At 41.6% G+C, this 20728-nt stretch overlaps 1 protein-coding gene across 1 annotated transcript in view; it reads left to right on the top strand.

Annotated features, from left to right (window-relative positions):
- The window catches only part of LOC104536761 (protein-methionine sulfoxide oxidase MICAL3-like), a gene marked incomplete at its 5' end in the record, with an annotated part of 70294 nt that overhangs the window by 31806 nt on the left and 17760 nt on the right, over window positions 1–20728 (top strand). Inside the window, 9 exons of the mRNA XM_010179481.1 lie at window positions 772–834; window positions 4028–4132; window positions 4740–4862; window positions 5265–5356; window positions 6926–8801; window positions 9675–9769; window positions 13366–13416; window positions 17422–17529; window positions 18284–18377. Coding sequence (XP_010177783.1) covers window positions 772–834; window positions 4028–4132; window positions 4740–4862; window positions 5265–5356; window positions 6926–8801; window positions 9675–9769; window positions 13366–13416; window positions 17422–17529; window positions 18284–18377 — 2607 coding nt within the window. The remainder of the gene's footprint in view (window positions 1–771; window positions 835–4027; window positions 4133–4739; window positions 4863–5264; window positions 5357–6925; window positions 8802–9674; window positions 9770–13365; window positions 13417–17421; window positions 17530–18283; window positions 18378–20728) is intronic.

The following is a 20728-nucleotide window of genomic DNA, read 5'->3' on the forward strand; positions in this document are numbered from 1 at the left end:
GAAATTGATTTTGTGATGTTTCCAACTTGCTTTATGAAGGAAGGCAATATTCCCTTTCCTTCCCCTAACACTAGGACAAACTAGGGTGATCCTGATCAATAGATTAGCTGCTTCAGTTACTTTGTCATACAGTACAGATATGTGCGGGTCTATCAGCAGTTTGGTTTTTTTAAAGGGCTGTCTCAAATCAGTACTTGTGGATATGCTGTAAGTTCTCAAGTTGAGTTCAGTAGACAAATCCATTCCTGGCTGAGCTGTATTCTGTGACAGGAGGTGTTTGGAGAGCCCATCAGTAGCAGCAGTGATAAGGTTTGATATGAAAGCCTGGCATACCCCGATGTTACACAGAAGTACCTCTCATTGTGCTTTGGGCATTCTTCTTTGTCTACTGGCATTTGCCCCAGGTAATGCAGGTTCTGGGATGCCTGTTAAAACCCCTCTCTCTGTTTGCTTGACTCTTTCATCTCTTAATTTTCCTTCTCTGCAGAGTTTCAAGCGGAGCACGACAGCAGCTGGTCAGATGTGGTGTTTTTCAAACTGTGCTATCCATATTTCCTCTAACATTACAGATCCTAAAGGAAGATTAGGCCCCTGACATTTGTGTGTTGTCTCGACTTAAATCCCAAGCTTGGAATCCGTGGTTTAACATCTCATAGGTTTTATTCCTGTATTTGCTACCGAAAATTTTCCCTTTGTCACTAGTCTTCTGTTTTAGCTGCTTAGTGATAGTCTAATTTTGATTTCTTACAATTTATTGTTTTTTAAATTCAGCATCCGACCTTCCCTCCGTACGCCATGAGGCGGTACAGGCGTGGCTGGAGACGGTCCCTGGAGGTAGTTTGGTGATGTTCTATGTATTCCAACGCTCAATAACCCTGCCCATCTCTTCTCCATGCCTTCAGCAGCTGAGCTGGAACTTAACCCTGGAACTTACGGCCCTGTCGCTATTGCATGACTGGACGTGGAGGGAGGGAGGAAGGGGGAGTGTGCATGCACGCCTTGCTCAGACAGTCCCTTCTTGCATGAACTTGACATTTGTAACCCTTCTGAAGGCAGGCCAAATAAAGAGGCTATCTTGGGTCTAATAAAGTAGAAGGAGGAATCTAGTTGAGTGCTTCGGTTGGCTTTGTAAACTGAAGACTGGACCAGTTATTTTTCTCATAGCTCCTTGACTAAAAGAACGTGGGGCTTTCTTGCAGTCGAAAGATTAAGTGACAGAGAATGCTTAAAGCAATTACAATTCTCTGTAGCAACTGCAAACTCTAGTTATCCGGTGAAGAAAACAGAAAAGAAGAATAAGGTTGAAGCTGGGATCTTTGAGAATAGTGGTGACTGTTGTCTTTCCTTTGACTTGGGAAAGGGGTGACTTGGGGAAATGACTTGAAGTTCATGTTATTTAGAAAAGCCTCAGAAAAATTGAAGGACAGTAAAGATCAGCTGCTTTTTTATGTGGTCCTCTAAGCACTATTACAAAACTGATGAGCGTGAAGATTCTGGGATTAGAGTAAGGCAGTAAATTTGTGTAAAGTGGTGAAGGTATCCACATCAGTGGAACAGCAGCAGTTGGTGGCTAGGTAGTTGGCCTACAGCTAAGTTGCTTTGGCACATCAGAATAGGTAGCTTGCCTAGAAAACTTTGCTTCTGCTGCTGCTTTGGCGAGGCAGCAGTGTTTACAAGTTGTCTGCACATGATGCAGTCTGCTCACAGCTGCTAGCCGATGTGAACCTAGTGCTGATTCCAGTTTCTGGCTGCCATAGTGTGTAGCTTCTGAGTTATTGTGTGACAGCTTTTGGCCTCTTGCTCCTTATCCTAACTGCATATACGTATATGCACAGTATATGTATAATATAACTACCCACTTGCAAGCTCCATGTCCCTCAAAATGGGATCCACCCTTGCACCAAGTTGTTACTTATCTATGCATCTGTTATCTTGTCTTGAGTTCCTATGCAAGAATTTATTTTCCCCTTATGTGTGTCATGTCAGTTCATAGTTTCTGGATGTGAAGATACACGTATACATAGTGGTATGAGATATTCCTAATATGAGACTGACATTTTTGCAAGTTTTGATTAAGATTACTCACATTTGCTGCTGCCATATAACCATCCCATGACACTATTATTTCCCAAATAACATAAGCTACTGCATACCTAAGCAACAATCAGACTGGGACACAGTTTGGTTTTGTTCAGTAGATTTGTAAATGCCCTTGTGGGCAGTCCAGCCTTTGCCATATGATTCAGTCTCCTACGCTCGACATCTGTAAGATTCTGGATTTTACAAGGCTCTGACGTAAGGGAACAGACCAGTGCTTTATCACACATAAGTGTAATTGCCTTTTCATGGTAGCTGACAGGAAGGAAACTAGCCTGTATGTTTGTCTGTTTTAACAGTACAGAGGAGAAAAGCGTGGAAAAAGATAAATTCTCGGGTTGAAGGAAGAAGACAAACCACCCACTGAAGCCTGTGTTTTGAAATAAGCAAAAACTTGTATTAGTGAAAGAGGAGAGACTGCAAGACCTCAATTTTAGGGAGGGTTGGTTTGTTTTTAAGGTTGTCTTCATTAGCAATGCTAGCGTATAAATGGTTCCAAAGCCACATGGTCACTGGTAGACAAACAGGATCAGGGCCTGCTCCCTGACTCAGAAGAAGCTGGCACAGCATGATTCATGTGGCTGAACTTTTTTTGCCATCCAGAATCAGGGCCCTGCATCCAGACTGCCTATTGGAAACAGCCTCTAGCCCTACCATGGGCACTCACTGCCAGGAGTCACGCCAGGAGCCCTCCTAAAGATGATGTATGCATTTAGGTCTAGAGACTTGCACTGCTTAGTTTACTGGTATAGGTGCAGCCAAGGAGGTTATAAATAGATCTGTTGTCACCGTTATAGGACCATATCCTATCTGTATAATTAGCAAACGTTGTGCATAATAATATATGCTGACTGTGTATGCATTTGCAATAGGATATACAACAGAGTTAAGTGTCTGTGTTGTTGAACGTGAATTGGTGCTAACTCGCTGCACAGGTCTAAAAATGTAGATGACTGACTACTGTGGAAAAAAACCTGGAAGTGCTCGCTTCTTTTTTAATATTTAATTCATGTTTTATGAAAATGCTTAACAAAAAAAATTAAACAAGTCATCCGTAGCACTAGAGATGGGACAAGGTTTCATAAGGTTTAGGTTTTTTTAAAAAAAGTATAATTTAATAATGAAATTTACTCCCCACAGTTTGGTCTTGTCTCTCCTCCTGTAATTAAATCCTGTCACAAGTAGTAATGTCAAATGCCCTTTTCAGAGTTATAAATGCAAGAATATTTTCTTTATTTTGATCCAGCAAATCAAATTATGAACTGTAACAGCAAAGAAAGTTTTGAATATATCTTAACTTAAAAATATCTCAATTAATTTGTGTCCTATTTACTTGTACAGCATATCAAGTCTCTTAGACCCTTTTACCAAAGACTATTGTAGCTGCACAGAGTTAAACAGTTTCCGAATGTAATAATGATCAAACCCAGAGCTAGAATCTGTCTCTGACTTACACCCTCAAAAACCTGTTTCAGTTTTTCAAGATAAATAATTGTGGTACATTGCGACATTTCAGTTTTCACCTAATACGCATATGCTATAAAATGGTGGTAACTGTTCTGGTGTGGTAAAGAAAACTAATAATCTTCCTGGAAGAACAGTAGACTTTATTCTGGTTCAATGTCCTCCCAGTTCCCTTTTTGTTTAATTTTTCACGAGGCCTGTTGCTCAGAAAAGCCCTGGCTGCTTTCACCGCACATGCCTTGGGGACCCCCCAGGGGCAGGCATTCCTTGATTCATTGGAGTCTGGCAGTATCACTTCTCCATAGATGTCTTTGCCGGTGACATATTCCAGGATTTCTTGTTTTGGCAGTAATTAATAAATATCTCCACTATAAACTGTTGGTACAGTTCAATGTAGAATCTTTTCACTGTATAGTTGTGGGGTTTTTTTCTCTTTTTTTTCCCTCAGTATTTGAATATATTCTAGCTCCATGTGAGGATAATGATGTGGAGGACGAGCTGGGCACAGAGCCTGCAGACACTGAAGGGCAGGCAGGTGAAGAGGGAGACACAGGCGCAGAGCTGGATGACGGTAGGGTACCACCGTGCATCATTTAAACCTGTTATGTGAACAGAATTGTATTGGCAGAAAATACTTTGTATTAAGTGTAATCTTATTTTTAGTGATAGTCAAGAGGGAGCCAGGAATGAAGGACAAAAAGAAACAGGATCACCTCAATGCCATGGGTTGTAGAATAAGTTTCTTGTGTCCTCTCACCATCTGCTAAGTAGAGGGCTTGCTTTTGTGTCCATATTGAGTACTAATCATGCTGAATGACAGAAATAGAAGTAAATTTGTGAAAAGTCTGCAATATTATGCCAGAAATCTTCCCTTGCTAGTGTAAAATGAACTGCATGTGCCAGAAAACATTGAAAAATTTACAGAAAACTGGTTAGGTATGACTTCAATAACTAATTTAGTTATTTGTACTAATATTCCATTATTTATTGCTTTAAATTACTCTAATTGGCACACACAAAAAAAGAGTGAAACATTTAGGTGTTAAGGTTGTGAAAATGATTAGCACCATATGAACAAAAAGAAAGGATTATGAAAGATTTTTAAATAAAAAACAGATGTCCTGATAGACGTGTATCCAAGATCTCTTGGTTTTCTCCCCCACCCCATCCGTGATCAGATGACATCCCATCTGATGCAGAAGCGGAGTTTCGCTTACGTCAAGGTGGCAGAGAAGAGCCAGGACTAAAAGTCTCTGAAGATGAAGAAGGATCAGAAGGTTCTTCTTGCAGTGTGACAGAAGGTAATAACTTTCCCATCAGTGTTTGAATGGTTGTATTTGCATTTGAGATAGTTTATACATTTATTAGATTTAAGAGAAGATGGTCTGTTGGATTTGAACCATCTCACTACTCTCAGTGGCAAGATACGTGCTTGCGTGAACATTTTGAGAAGAATATTCTGAACCCATTAATTACAGTTTCCTAAAGTGTGCGAACCAATCTAACTACATTTTTCTTGTAGAAGTTTTTATGTTAAAAATCTTGCGCCATTTTCGGCATTTAAAAATTTTTGTCTACATTCCAGATGTTCAATCTAGAATTTGTAAAAGCCGAGAAAGTTGTCACTACTTGCTGGGGGGGGGAGAAAAAAAAAGAATATTAGTGGTCTCATGTGTTTTTGGAAACATTTTTGTTTTCTCTAGATCCATGCAAGCCATCTGTCCCTGTCCAGGTATCTAGTGACAGTGTTCTTCCTCTGTCTCCAGTTGATAGTCCCAAAGCAAAACAAGCAGAGGTAAGAAAGGGAATCTTTAAAGTTTTCTACTTTACTACCTGTAGTTTAATAGAACAGTTTGTTGAATCAGCTGATGGGGACTGACAGCAGTGGACTTTCCTCCTTTCCTGTCTCTCTAATTTGTGTCGATCTTCTTGAAATTTGACTTCCTTTAGACTTCAAAAATAATGTACCATCTTTCTTTCCTATCTTCAGAGTGTAGTGACTCTGTCACAGTCACACAAGTTCCCATCACAAAGCCCCAAAAAGAATTATAAGGGGAGATTTTAATTACAATGTGCAGTTAAGAAGAGATATATATAGTGCATGAAAGGAGCCGTAAGTAAGGTGTATCCTGTTTATCCTGGTTTGGGTATCTTTTCTGTACTAAAAGCAGATTCTGTACAGTTGCAATTCAAAATTATATTTGTATTACTTAGTAGTAACCAAAGCAATGCTTATTTAATCCAGAGTAACAACATAGTTCAGCTTAAGGAAGTGAGACATGGCAATGGTGTACTGTCATGTTGTCAACCCTGGAGCCAGCGTGCAAGCATACTGTGGTGTTTCCAACTAATGGTGTGTAAGAGCAAGGTTCAATTCAAAGTTTTTCTTCCCAAGTTTTTGCTTTTAAGGAATTACTGAAAGATTAGGCTTTATCCTAGAGAGTTTTGTCGTAAACCAGTTTACTTTTACAATGGACATGTTACAGGATAAGGCTGTTTTGCCAACAGCAACTTCTGACAACATTCACTTGCTATTAAAATTAAGGGTTTTTCTTTTCAGAGCCATCTAATGATTCTGTTAAACATAGTTATTGTTTATATCAGGACAGTGCTTAAATGCAGTACTCAAGACCTGTGTAATATGTGTCATAGAAGCATACAGACAGAGAGGTTCATGCTGTAATGGTCATGTGTCAGTTAAACCAAACTGCCTGCATTCAAAAGAAAGCTGGTGCAAAAGATGCCATTGGAAAGAATAATCCCAGAACTCAGTATCCATTGCCAAAGGGTTAAATTGTAAAAACGCAAGTTGTGCTACTGAATAATATGGCAGTCTGGATGTAGGAAATGAACACTCAGACCATTAAGGGTCAAGGGAATTGCAACCTAATTTACTCTTAACAGAGAAAGCACCTCTTGCTTTAAGAAAACATTAGAGCAGATGCTAGCCAGCGGGAAGTGCTGCATTGTTGAGAGCTGGAGAGACTTGCATCAAATTTGTCTGAGATGAGGGACCACCACAATACACAGAAGTGGGAGATTTGAAGGGAGAGCAGGTTAAGAGAGAAACAGATGTCTGGAATTCAGTTTTGTGGTTTTTCTTCTAAAAATTAAATTTGCCTTGTTGTCATCTACAAAGGACAGTTTATACAACGGGGCGGAAGAATGAACCATACCTGACGAGAAATTCTATGTGATGTTCCAGATCTGGGAGTGGAATACCACATGTGGGTTTCTTTGTACTTTGAAACTCGGATAGTTTCCTTATTTCTAACTTTGTTAAATGAAATAAAAAAAAAAGAACAAGAACAGTATTCTAATGTGCCCACTGACTATTAATATTTCCCCTTTTCATTTTTTGTAGGATGTAAAAGATCCCTTGGCTGAACTGTCCCGTGCAATAAAATCTCCAGAGACACGCTTTTTTCCTGAGCCTTTCATTCTTGAAGAAAGACCAAAGGATGAAATTCCCAAAGACAGGAAAGTTAAGAGCCCTTTGGTGCCACCATCTCCAGTGTTATCCCAGCCGGTTGCATCATCAGAAGCCATTGCACCTACATCACGAGCAGAGTCTCAGCCAGCAGCACCAACGTTGGCTTCATCCCCAACATCTGCTCAAATGCCTATCTGTTCCCAGCCTTTGCCTTCTGCCGAAGCATCCATTCCATCCCCAGTGGAGCCTCCAGTATGTTTCCAACCTGTCCCAGCCTTAACATCTACTCCCTTAGCCAAACTGGTCCTTAGGGGCCAGGATAGTGAGGTGGAAAAACTGGGGAGCCCTACTACTGCAGAAGAAGCCCTGAAACGGAGTAACCTTGTAGAAGAATTCTGGATGAAGAGTGCTGAAATCCGGAGGAGCTTAGGGCTCACCCCCATAGACAGAAACAAACGCTCAGAGACAAACTTTACTGTATCTGCCCTTGAGACAACTCCTCTGAAAGCTTTTAATAGTGAGAATATTTCAGGGGATGAAAGGATCCCTCTTGTGAAACCCCAACCTGCCCCAAGAAGGCAGGGACTGTCCAAGTTAGAAAATGAGCAGATTTCTCTGCTCACTCCAAAATCTCCAACAGAAAAAGAGCTAAAGAGTTCTAGTGATGAAAGGAGAGATGTATCCAGCAGCTCTGGACTTGGCCTGCAGGAGAGCTCATCTAACATGAGAACTATGGGTAGCCAGAGCTTCAACACTTCTGACTCTACCATGCTTACTCCTCCATCAAGTCCACCTCCACCACCTCCTCAGGATGAAGAACCAGCCACTTTGCGTAGAAAGAGACATCAAGCAGTCTGGCAGAATGAAGTTGAAGCCAGGTCACCTCTGACACCAGCATCAACACCTCCTGCTCCTCCACGCCGTGAGCCAACCTCTGCTGCCAAAGAGTCAACCCAGGCTAAAAAAGATGAAGTCCGGAAGTCTTTTGCAGAGAGTGTGGATGAGATTCCATTTGCTGATGATGTGGAAGACACATATGATGACAGGACAGAGGACTCAAGCCTTCATGAGAAGTTCTTTACACCTCCTACCAGTAGGCCAAGGTCAGAGAAACCAGTTAATTTGCCCTTGGTCAAAGAAAACGGTGGTCCACCCTCAATGGAAGGTGGGGTTAACCAGAAGAAGAGAGTGTTGCCTGAAATTTCTGCAGAGGCCAAGGAGCTTGCTGAAGAAAGAATGAGAGCAAGAGAGAAGTCTGTCAAGAGCCAAGCACTGCGTGATGCCATGGCTAAACAGTTGTGTAAGATGAAAGATATGGAGATGGCTGCAGCTGCTGCTGCTGGGGCCACAAAGGCACGAAAGGCGTCTTCTATGCCCTTGAAGACCAAGGAGTTGTTTTATGACTCTCCAAAACACTTGGTCTTGAAAATAGGAGATGGATCCACACGAAAGCACGATGCTGCTAGTGAGAAGTTCTTCACTCCTGCTGCTGATGTGGCTGGGCCTGAAGGGTCTGTCACGTCTTCAGAAGGCTCCAGTGGGAAGAGTAAGAAAAGAACTTCTCTTTTCTCCCCTCGTAAGAACAAAAAGGAGAAGAAATCCAAAAATGACAGCAGGCTTTCCGACAAATCTAGTGGTGGGACAGAGGAAGCAACAAAGCCTAGGTCATTATGGAAGTCTGTTTTCTCTGGGTATAAGAAAGACAAGAAGAAAAAGACTGATGACAAATCCTGCCCGAGTACTCCCTCAAGCAGTGCCACTGTGGATTCTGGGAAGCACAAAGCTTCTCCATTGATTACAGTTGCAGGTATAATAGATACGTGCCTCTGCGCCATGTACTTTTCCTACACTTAGGTATCCTTGAAAGTAAGTTTGGCTTACTTTGTCATTCAGCTACCATGCTGAATGACACTGCTCCCCAGTGCCAATGGGCACATCAAGATAGGTGCTAGTGACTAGAATGGTATGTATGCGTACTGACAGAGTTAGTTGATATGCCACTGAAAAAAATGGATCCTTAAATAAAAGCTTCACTCTCAGTATGTACAAGGCACGTCTGCTTTCTGCCCTGGACTGATTGGAGAAATAAGCCCTGTTTGTTGGAATCAGTTGGTTGTGACCTTTTGTCTCTATTTTAAATCTAATCCTCGTCTTTTCCTTGGGTGGTCTATTCTTTTTTCTTTCAATCTGGCTCCATGGATGCTGAAGACTGCAGAGATGCAGTTGCTTCTGTGTTCTCAGTGATCTGGCAACTGTCTGCTGATCTGTGAAGTGGGGATTCTGCGGCCTTATGTAAATCTCTCACATGCCATCAGGTGCGGGTGGAGGTGTTTAATGGCAAATTGTAATACAGTAAATAAGTTAGCCATAAATGTGATTGAAAGCAAACGTGTTACATTTCTCTGGCCTTGTGCAAATAGCCAAAATAGTGCCAGCTGTCATCATCCGAGTGCTGTATCTATTGTAAGAGCATTGATACAGTACAGAGGGAATATCATGACTATTATTTTTAACAGTGTTTGCAGGAAGTTATTAATTTTCGGGAGCAGTGCTTCTCTGTTCACTCTGTAATCCCAGGTGAAGCAGCTGAGACTGACATAAAAGCACTGAGTTCTGAAATGTTTACAGAAAGAATAGTTACTGCTTCTCTAACTTCCACTTTTTATTCCTGGCTTCTCAGATTTGCAGCTCCGTCAACATCTGAGTTTCTCAGAGGACTCTGACCTCTCCAGTGATGATATTCTGGAACGTTCCTCCCAGAAATCCAAGCGAGAGGTAGGCAGATTGGAAATGCATTTTAGGTGGACCTAGCATCATGCAGATCACAGGATCAGACAACCACTTCAAAAACTTGGATGATTAATTTTGTTGTTCTTACTGTTTCTTCTGTGGAACAGGCTTTCCTGTAAGTTGGAATTTCACAATTGCAAGCTACTCTCCACTGTTATATGAGGGATCTGTTGCCTCACCGTAACATTACAACAAATATCATGGTCAGAATAGTGAATTTTGTCCCTGTTTTGAGCATGCCACTGGTCTACGGAAAACAGACCTTTAATGTCAGAAGAGTAAATTTCACTGGCTCTAATGTTATTGCAAAAATAACAGAGGTAGTCCTCACTTTTTGTAAGGGTCCCATTTTAGGATACTGTTTTACCAGCCTCTTTGATAGATTGAAGTGGTAGAATTCCAAGCAAACTACAGACAGGAATGTGCTTTTCTATACATCGAGAACATAGTCAAGACAGATCATCGACTAAGAGGTAAGCTATAGGCTGCAGTTTTGCAGCTCATTCAGATTTGCTTATTTTTCCTTGGAGAAGAGAATGTGTACAGTCTGCGTTAGTACCTTCTCTTTTTGGAGAAAAGATGAGCCATCAGCTCTTTCTTCCATTTTGACCCTGTTTTCTTTGAAGACTTCTTGCTAGTTGCTGAGTATTTTCTGTGTGTGTAGTTAACAGCTGTGAAGCTGAAATACATCATAGTGTCCACCTGTGAAATGTCAGTATACAGAGGTTTGTCTTAGCCTCGGTGTCTTGTTCCAGTGTGGTCTGGTATGAACTCTGCTTCTGAGAGTGGTGTTCCTTATTCCTGACCAACCTTCCCTAGCTAGTGCTATAATGTCATACTGTAAGACAGTTTCACTTTAAATGGTGCTTTAAGGAAGTCTTTGGGGAGGAAACAGGAGGCACCAGTGGGTCTCCATAAAAGCCAAGAGCAAAAAATAAGTTTAGTTTGTTTGCACATATTTATATGTGGAAAATATGGTGAGAGCCAAGTGCCAATGTTAGTTGCTTTAAAGCTATTTATTTGCATTTTAGGATGGCACTATTAATGCAAAAATAAGTGGAAAAATTTAAGGAACCAGTCAATGATAGTAATGGGGAAAAGCCCTTCTTTCATTCCTGAGAGCTTCTAAGCTCAGCTAGAGAGACTTTGCAATGTTTGGAGAAGTAAGTACAGATTTCATTGACCCCACAGAACACTAAGGTCCTTCTAGTACTGAAGGATGAAAAATACATTCTTTCTGTCCTTTCCTGGTTCACATGGTTCACATGTTCAAGAGGCTCGGAAAGAAGAGAGCATTTGAGAGGGCAGTGTCACAGGCACAGTGGTTTGTGCTTCCTGTCTCAAACCTGTCATCCAGTGTGCACAAATCAGTCTAAAATGGCAGGGTCTAGTTGATACTTGGCTCAGATGACAAAGGTATGGAAGTACTGCAAATTGAAGTGTCATAGGAAATGCTTTTTGTATATATAGTGGAATGAATTGGAACAACTAATGAATTTAAGACTGGTGGAAGGAGTTGATGTGAAGTAGGAATTTTCTGTATTTACTTACCTCTCTTTTAACCTCTCTCCCTAGTTGATCTAGATCTCTTCCAAGTGAAAGACTATTTTGTTTCTATTTTATTCCCTTTTTTCTCTCCCCCTTTCATCCCTCCTTGCATGCCCTCAAGGCGTTTCATGAGAAATTCTGCATTTTCCAAGACATGCAGAAGAATGAGGTACCTGTGGCCAGCAGAGGACAGCTGTGCAATACAAAGGGGGTTCAGATAAGAGTTACTGTTCTGCCTTGTAAGTTCCTTCAGGAGGAAGCAGGGCTTCAGTAAGGTCTATATTTGTTTTCAGACTTTGATATGTCTTGATGGTCACTTTTCTTTTTTTCTGTGCTGAGCTACTTTCATTTACAATGGCTTTTGCAGAAGAAAAGATCTCATCACTGAACATTGGTGGAGTTAAATGACAGTGGCAGATGCCTGGAATCCTAATACTGAAAATATCTCACCAGCTCTGCTAAGAGCATGGTGGTGGTGTCTCGTTTTCTCCCATTTGCTGTTGCTGAAGTTACATTAAGAATTCCTTTGCTCAGCATCTGCCTATTTTCTAAAAAACAGTTTTGAGAATGAATTTATTTAGAGGAAACGAATCTGAGAACTCCACTTACCTAGTTTTACTGCATCCCATTCAAGAGTGTGGAATGTACATGCAAACACTAGAATGCCTTGCTGTTAAAAGAAATGTAACTGAACTTTGAGACTGACAAAACTAGGTTTTACTGATTTTTGGATGGGGGGTATGTTTTTTAAGTTACAAACCACCTGCTACTTATTATGAGTAAGAGTTGACTTCCAGTGTGCCACATAACTTTTATGTGAACCCCTTCTCTAAATTGAAATTCTGCTTGTGCTGCCTTTTTTTGGTAATTATAGTGAGCTTGCTTCCCAGACAGCTTGCTTTGTTAAGCCTGTACTTTGTGATCAGCAGTGAATTAATTCAGTGTTGTTTAATGTAGCGTCTTTCAAGAGAAGCATCTTGTAAAGAATTCCTAACGTAAATACCCCATGGGTCTCGTGTTTATAGGTGTGTGTCTCTGTGAGTGTGTTTGTCGTTGTTCCTGTACAATTGTGGTATTGTGATCAGACATGTGTTTTACTACCATAGATAGCTTGCTTTTTCCTGAAGTTTGCGTACATGCTGAAGTTGTTCCATGGCTTTTCATTTGTTATTGTTTTACTTAATTGAATGTGAAAATGCAAAATGCTGGCTGTTTGCTCAGATTGGCACAATGCCCTCTGTACTTCATGACACAAGGGAAATTTACCTCTCGTATAAAATCTGGGTATTTCACTTGCCTTATTTCTGGCTACAGGGTAACGTAGAAAGTCCCTGGATAGGGGAAGGTAGTAATTTGTCCTCCTCCTTTTAGCTCCTCAAGCTCCCTAGACGTTCTCTTTTTAGACAGGGAGAATCCATTACTGTAGGACACATAACCCACTCTGAGCCCGTCTGGTGTTTCTCCTGTCATAAAGCAATGAGGAAGATGTATTATGTTAGATGTAAATGATAATTTCTATGAAGTAGAGAGAATTTAAAATCATGAAATTAACACAACTCCTGGGAGAGGTTGTAAGGCAGATTGTAAATGGAGAGTTGTGTGACAGAGTCACACAGCATATGGTTGGCTGAGCCAGTTCAGACCAAATGTGCCCCAGCATAAGCCATTATTCCAAATTCTAAGCTAAAACTTTGTATATGTATGTACTTATACTTACCCAGTAGATATTAAAACCATAGGTAGATAAAGGCCAAATAATTCCTCTAGAAAAATGTCTTTCCAAGTTGGCTCTAATTGTCAAAGAGGCCTCTAAAGCTAATAGCCTTCAGGAGAGTGCTGGAAACTTCATTCTGTGGACAGAAGTTCCATTGTGCTTCATCAGTCTGGGTCATGTTCAGCATTTGCACAATTTTATGTTTCAATTAAAAACAGCTTTGTTTTATTACTGTGCATCTGTTTTCAATGTTGAACTGATTTTGCTTCATTTTGTATGTTTGTTTATTTTTTTTTCCTTTACCATTCCCCTTTTAAAGTCGATTTATGTACCACACGCCTTGGCATTCAAGAGATCATATTCGTCAAAGGTAGTGTCTCCATTCCCACTAGTTGGCCATTGTTGCATTGCATGTCCCTATATTAACCCATTGAATCCGTAGCTACCCATCACATGTACACTAACATCACAAACATTGACTGTGCATGCGTGAGATGTTAGCAGATATGAGCAGAAAAATGTCTGTAGAGGTTGCCTACTGAAAATGCATTAAGCTCCGAACTATCTGGTTAGAATGCATGCAATTAGCAGTGCACAGCAGTGCACAAATGTACGGAGCGATGTGGATGATCTTTGAGCTTCAGAATGAATTCGTTTTCTAGGCAATTAAATATGTACGTGTATTTTTTTTTTAATACTTGGAATGTGAGTTCAAGTGAATTGTCACACAGCATCCTTCAAAATTGCTGAGTTCACTGAAATCTTAGTGAAACTCTATATCAAGCTAAAATCAAGATAGAAGTTGCATTTCCTCTTTAGGAGTGTTGCCACTTTCTGAAATTCTTCTTGTCCTGTCTTCACAGTCACAACAGTGTTACATGGGATAGGAAAGTCACACCCTCTATGGTTTTACCTTCTGATCTGGGTATCATTGTGGATTTTGTGTTTTAAAGAAAGACTAAGGTGTTAACTTCTTGGAACTTTAACAGCAGTTCTTGCTAACCGTCTATCTGAAGGATTTTTAATAGAGCAGTGATGCTACCTTAAACTCTATCAACTGAGAACAATAAGCCAGAGCTAGACTGACCAACGTGGCAGTAAAATAAATAGATAAAGCAAATTTCAGGGTGGTCTGACTTAACATTTTGTCCCTAAAGTTGACTGTCCATGGAGATGTCTTTCCAGGAGTGGAAGACATCTGCTCACAGCTGTCTCTTAAAGTTTATATACATGTATGTGGGAAGAGAGTTCTTTTCTTCACTGTAGTTCACCTGATGTAAAGTTTCTTTGACACTTAAAAAAGTCTATGAGAGGAAGCCCTCCTAGACTACAACACAACCAGTCAACCTGATAAGATACTAAACCCCATTTCAGTAATGTTAAAAAGACTTCCTTATTTTTAAACTAGTTTAACTGAGAAAAAAAAAAGAGGAAATAACTTTCTATAGGAATAACCTTTCTCCTTTTGGATGACTTCTGGCGTTGTAATATTCTAGTTTTAGCTTAGGGGTTGTTTGCTCTGTTTTACGCCAGCTGGCTTTATGGGGTTGCTCTTGAGATGGGATTTCCCATCTCACACCAGAATGTCATTCTGCTTTCAGATGTCTTTTTGCCTTCTTGATTCATAGAAAAGTTGCACAAATTTACACAGGTAGTCATTGCCAGTTACCATAGAACAGAATTATAGAATCATTTGGTTGGAAAAGACCTTTAAGATTATTGAGTCCAGCCATAACCTGTCCACTGCTAAACCATGTCATTAAGCAATTCATCTACCAGTCTTCTAAATATCTCCAGGATGGTGACTCAACCACCTCTCTGGGCAGCCTGTTCCAATGCCTGATAACCCTTTCAGTGAAGAAATTTTTTCTAATATCCAATCTAAACCTCCTGTGATGCTACTTGACACCATTTCTTCTCATCCTATTGCTTGTTATGTGAGAGAAGAGTTCAACCCCCACCTTGCTACAACTTCCTTTCATATAGTTGTAGAGGGCAACAAGGTCTCCCTTCAGCCTTCTTTACTCCAGGCTAAACAACTCCAGTTCCCTCAGCCACTCCCCATAATACTTGTGCTCCAGACCCCTCACCATCATCATTGCCCTTCTCTGGACATGCTCCAGTGCCTCAATGTCCTTCCTGTAGTGAGGGACCCAGAACTGAACACAGTATTCAAGATACGGACTCACCAGTGCCGAGTACAGGGGAAGGATCACTTCCCTTGTCCTGCTTGTCACACTATTTCTGATACAGGCCAGGATGCCATTGGCCTTCTTGGCCACCTGAGCACACTACTGGCTCATGTTCAGTCGGCTGTCAACCAGCACCCCTAGATCCCTCTCTGCCAAGCAGCTTTCCCGACATTCTTCCCCTGGTCTGTAGCGTTGTATGGAGTTGTTGTGACCCAAGTGTAGGACCCAGCACTTGGCCTTGTTGAACCTCATGCAATTGGCTTTGACTCATTAATTCAGCCTGTCCAGGTCCCTCTGTAAAGCCTGCCTACCCTCAAGCAGATCAACACTCCCACCCAGCTTAGTGTCATCTGCAAACGTACTGAGGGTATGCTCAATCCCCTCATCTACGTCATCGATAAAGATGTTAAATAGAACTGGCCCCAAAACTGCTGAGCCCTAGGGAACACCACTTGTGATTAGCCTCCAACTGGATTTAACTCCATTCACCACCACTCTTTAGGCCCAGCCATCCAGCCAGTTTTTTACCCAGGAAAGATTATGCCTGTCCAGGCCATGAACAGACAGTTTCTCCAGGAGAATGCTGTGGAAAATGTTGTTGAAGGCTTTACTAAAGTCCAGGTAGACTACGTCCACAGCCTTTCCTGCATCCGCTAAATGGGTCACCTTGTCATAGAAGGAGATCAGGTTCGTTAAGCAGGACCTGCCTTTCATAAACCCATGCTGACTGGGCCCGATCTTCTGGTTGTCCTGGACATGCCACATGATGGCACTCAAGATGATCCGCTCCATGACTTTCCCCAGCACTGAGGTCAGACTGACAGGCCTGTAGTTCCCCAGATCCTCCCCCCAGTTCTTGTAAATGGGCATCACATTTGCCAGCCTCCAGTCAAGTTGAACTTCCCCAGTCAGCCAGGACTGCTGATAGATGATGGAAAGGGGTTTTGTGAGCACCTCCACCAGCTCCCTCAGTGCCCTTGGGTGTATCCCATCCGACCCCGTAGACTTGTGCGTGTTTGAGTGGCAGAGTAGGTCACTAAGCATTTCCTCTTGGATCATGGGAGCTTTGTTCTGCTCCCCATCCCCGTCTTCTGGTTCAGGGGGCACGGCACCTGGAGAACAGCTGATCTTACTATTAAAGACTGGGACAAAAAAGGCATTAACTACCTCAGCCTTATCCTCATCCTTTGTCCCTTGGTTCCTTCTGCATCCAGTAAAGGATGGAGATTCTCCTTGACCCTCCTTATGTTGTTAATATATTTATAGAAGCATTTTTATTATATTTCACAGAATTAACCAATTTAAGTTCTAGTTGGGCTTTAGTTCTCCTAATTTACTCCCTGCAGGACCTTGCTTTATCCTTGTAGTCCTCCCAGATTGCCTGCTGCTTCTTCCAAAATCTCATAGACTTTCCTTTTTTTTCTGAGATCCAGCCAAAGCTCTCTGTTCAGCCAAGCCAGTTTTCTTCCCCGCTGGCTCATCTTTTGGCACATGGGAATGGTCTGCTCTTGCGCCTCCAGGATTTCCTTCTTGAAGAGCGTTCATCCTTCTTGGACTCCTTTGCCCTTCAGGGCAGCCTCCCAAGGGACTCTGTCAGCCAGCCTTCTAAACAGTTCAAAGTCAGCCCTTGGGAAGTCCAGGGTGGCAGTTCTGCTGCCAGTTAGACCAGTATCATTTCCAACTATGGATGTTCTTGCTCCAGAATAAAATAGGGACAGGGGCATACCAATACAACTACACTAGTCTGCAATAATTTCTTAGCTTATACTGCTGTAACTGTTCATGTAGATATGCCTTTACTCTCTAAAATGAAATCAGGGTGACCCCTCTATACGATACTCGTTGATTTAAACCATTTTGGCTAAATCTCTTGAGAAACAGAGAATAAAAATTGATTTGATCTTTGGGGAGAGGTTTCATATAGCAGTGGAAGACAGAGGTGGGACATTATATGGAATCACAGCTTTGCAGTTGGCTTATATGCTTCTTCACTCCTGATTTGACTGTGAAATTGTTGCTCACTGCACTGTGAACACCTTTGCCTACAGAAGCTTGACTTTTGACACAGCCATGGCAAAGACAGAACACCTCCCTTCTGAGATTTTGGAAGAGAAAATGGTCATCCCTCCCCCAATACCTCTGAGCATGCAAATAAGATATGCTCCTGTTTTTCATTCCTTCAGAGAGCCTATACAGAAGAGGAACTGAATGCCAAGCTGACTCGTCGAGTACAGAAAGCTGCCCGTAGACAAGCCAAGCAGGAGGAGCTAAAGAGGTTACACAGAGCTCAGGTAATGTCTCACAATCTTCTTGTCGTGGCAGAGAGTTAATTCTGTGTGAAACCACCATGATCCTGACATTCCTCTGAGTGTGCCAGAAGAGGATCCAGAGATGGAATGTACTCTACATGGTTGTCCCTGCTCCCTCTTTCAAATGTTGTAGTCTCATGTCATGGAAATCAGAAGAATGGCTGAAACCCACCATGATAGTTTTACGGCGAGAAAAGTAATGACCAAAAATCCAAAATCCATCTCCTTTCTAGCTGGAGAAGAATGGAGCATCATGCACTTATCACAACAGTGACAGTCAGATAATACCTGATGAAGCTGCACCTGTCGTTGCTTTGCTAGGTCATGCTGCTAGGTGAAGTGTTACCAAATTAACCTTTAATTACCAGAGAATCTGTTGAAAGACTGCTGGCATCATCTATAGGTGATGGGATTTGTTTAAAACTTGAGGTAGGGGCTCAGCTGACTGAATATTCATCATTTAGGAAGGTGATTGGAGTTGTAGCAAATAAGTGAGCTTTAAGGTGTTTGCAAAATTAAGGAATAGGATGCAAGGGGATGGGGAGGATTTTGTCACTGGAGGGAATGTGATGCTAACTTATGAAGCTGTCAACTTTTGAAGCAGTGTGTTATTGAGTACTAATACTTGTTTTTGAAAAGAGCAATTTGACTGATGTCACTTAGTGCTGGATGAGTGCTGTAGACAGAGCAGGAGAATTACTCTTGGTGAGGTTCTGCTCCATTCTTCTCTGAACAGATCATCCAGCGACAGCTTGAACAAGTGGAAGAGAAGCAGAGGCAACTCGAGGAGAGAGGGGTTGCTGTGGAGAAGGCCCTTCGGGGAGAAGCAGGTATCCATCAGAACTTGGTTTGCTTTTTAATGTTTTCTTATCAAGTGCTTGTGCAGTAGTCCATAGCTGCTTGGATTTTAGAAGTGATTGAACCATTAGAGCCTAGAAATAGAGTCCAATGTGAATCCATTCTCCCTTTTCTGCTATCTTTTTGAGGCCCTCGTTGTTCCTATGTTTCTTCTAATCCTGGGACTTCCCTATGGCAGAGACTTGATTCGCATGTCTTTGCCTGAGGCTTAGGAAGGAATCCGTCAACTATTAATAATGGCTGACTGACTGTGCATTTAACTGGATATTACAGCTAGAAAATTGCAGGGGTTCCTAGCTGCAATTCACATGAAGCTGTCACAGTAAGAGAACCCTGCTTATATGTTAAGGAAGCAATTTTGAAACTGCGTGTGCTTTCTCTATTGTGTTGGATTATCGAGGTAGTGTCCTTACAAGGGACCATCACAGAACATCTTCCTCACTGCACAGCCCAGCACACTGGCTACTTCCAAGAATGCTGTGCAGAGCAGAAATGCACGTGTGTACTGAAAGGCATCCATGTCAGGCTGTTAAAAGAATGTTATGTGTACTTGAAATGAAATTAAATGAGTATCATCTGATCTGGCAAAGCATGTGAGCAGATGGGTACTTGGTTCAGATAATGCTGATAATAAATCATTATACGATTTGGAAAAAAGAATCCTCAATTGCAAGGAGTCAGATATCCAACAGGCAAATGCAGTGTGCGTATACCTGACAGGCCCAGGATTATGTGGCTGATTACAAGGACCAGAGATCAGAACTAGTGATAGTGGAACAGATGTTTGGAAAATGTTTTAACTTGTTGCTTGGATTGAAGAGTGACCGCTATGCCTGTGAAGATAGGACTCGATTAAGCAGTGAAGGTTCACCAAAGAAAAAGTCTGTTGTGACTTCCTGCCAATTACTACTCGGCCAGGATTAGGTATGTTTGATGCTCCATAAGGGTGAGCCAAAGCAGCAGGACTGAGTGGTCACCAAAGCAAATAGGTACTACAAGTGTGGAGAGCAATCTTGAGGACTTTGATGGTTTTATGATCTGACTGGTTTTTCATTTGTGAGTTCAAAAAATAACCTGGCACAAAACCTCTTTGTGGTGGTGCCTCCTTCCTCATGCTGTGTATTTCAGTGTAACCCCACTCTGTTATCTGTGCTTCCTAAAACCACCTCTCTTATTTCTAATTGTTCTTTTCCTTTTTCTTCTTTTCATCTGGAAGTCTGTCATGATTACTCAGCTGCAAAATGACTTCCACGTAAGACATGTCAGCACAAGTGGGAAATCTTAGCAGCTGAGAGAACGTGCTTCATGATAGAAAGTTCTCTTACTGCAGAATGATAGAATAATACCTAAAAAGCGTTGAAAGAGGGTAGAATATGACCGTGAGTAAGAATTGCTTTTTCATATGAAAGACTGCAGAATTAAACCCTTGTAAACTTCTCAGCCCCAGCTCTCCCAAAATGGAAGCAGTCTTAGACGGGCGTGTGTATTTGTGAATTTCCTAGCAGAATTATGAAATTGTAGGTCACTCTTTACAAAATGAATCTCTTCTTCAGGAAGTCTCTAAAGTGTACTTTGCTCTTGCAGCATGTTTTTATCAGCAGATCATACATTATGGTTACAGAAGCTTAACCCTGTCATAAAGAATTCACCAGCCTCAACTCTTCCAGCTGTTTCAGGGAATTAACAAGAAACACATTCCATTGGTGACGAAGGGGGGGAAGCGTGTTCTAACCTGTGTTGACTGAAACACAAGATTATAAATGAATCCCATCCTTCACCTCTCTAGCCACTCTTGCATGTACATTTTACATATGTTTGCAATAAAATAACTGAATTTCTTCTTATTTTTTAAAATCTGAGAGATCAAATTCCCCAAGTACAAATACTTTCTACTTCCAATAGCCATTAATTACTCAAGAGGGCAATATAATGTTCTTGTAATCTACATTGCCTAAAATGCTGCCCTACCAATGACCACTGCATTCAGCAAGTACCACTGTATAAAGGTGTGAGGTCATGCTCTCGACTCTGTTCGCTCCCCCACCAATGAATCTGTAAGCAAGTTAAAAAAAGGGAAGGGCAGTGGATAAAGTGGCATTGTCATCTGAAAAAAAAATCTCTTTCCTTGTAATAAGCTTGTAGAAGGGGAAGAAATGAGGGAGAGTGGGAGGTGTGCCTCTTGTGCACATACCCTGTCCACACAAATAGAGAAGGGTTGCAATGCGGGATCAAAGTAGTGGCTGTCCCATAGACAGCAACCAGCATTAACTGTTCAGGGAGAATGTATTTGCCTCTGTTACTCAGCTTCCTTCTCTGTAGGGAA

Source organism: Mesitornis unicolor, unplaced genomic scaffold, assembly GCF_000695765.1.
Source record: "Mesitornis unicolor isolate BGI_N332 unplaced genomic scaffold, ASM69576v1 scaffold150, whole genome shotgun sequence".
NCBI lineage: Eukaryota > Metazoa > Chordata > Aves > Mesitornithiformes > Mesitornithidae > Mesitornis > Mesitornis unicolor.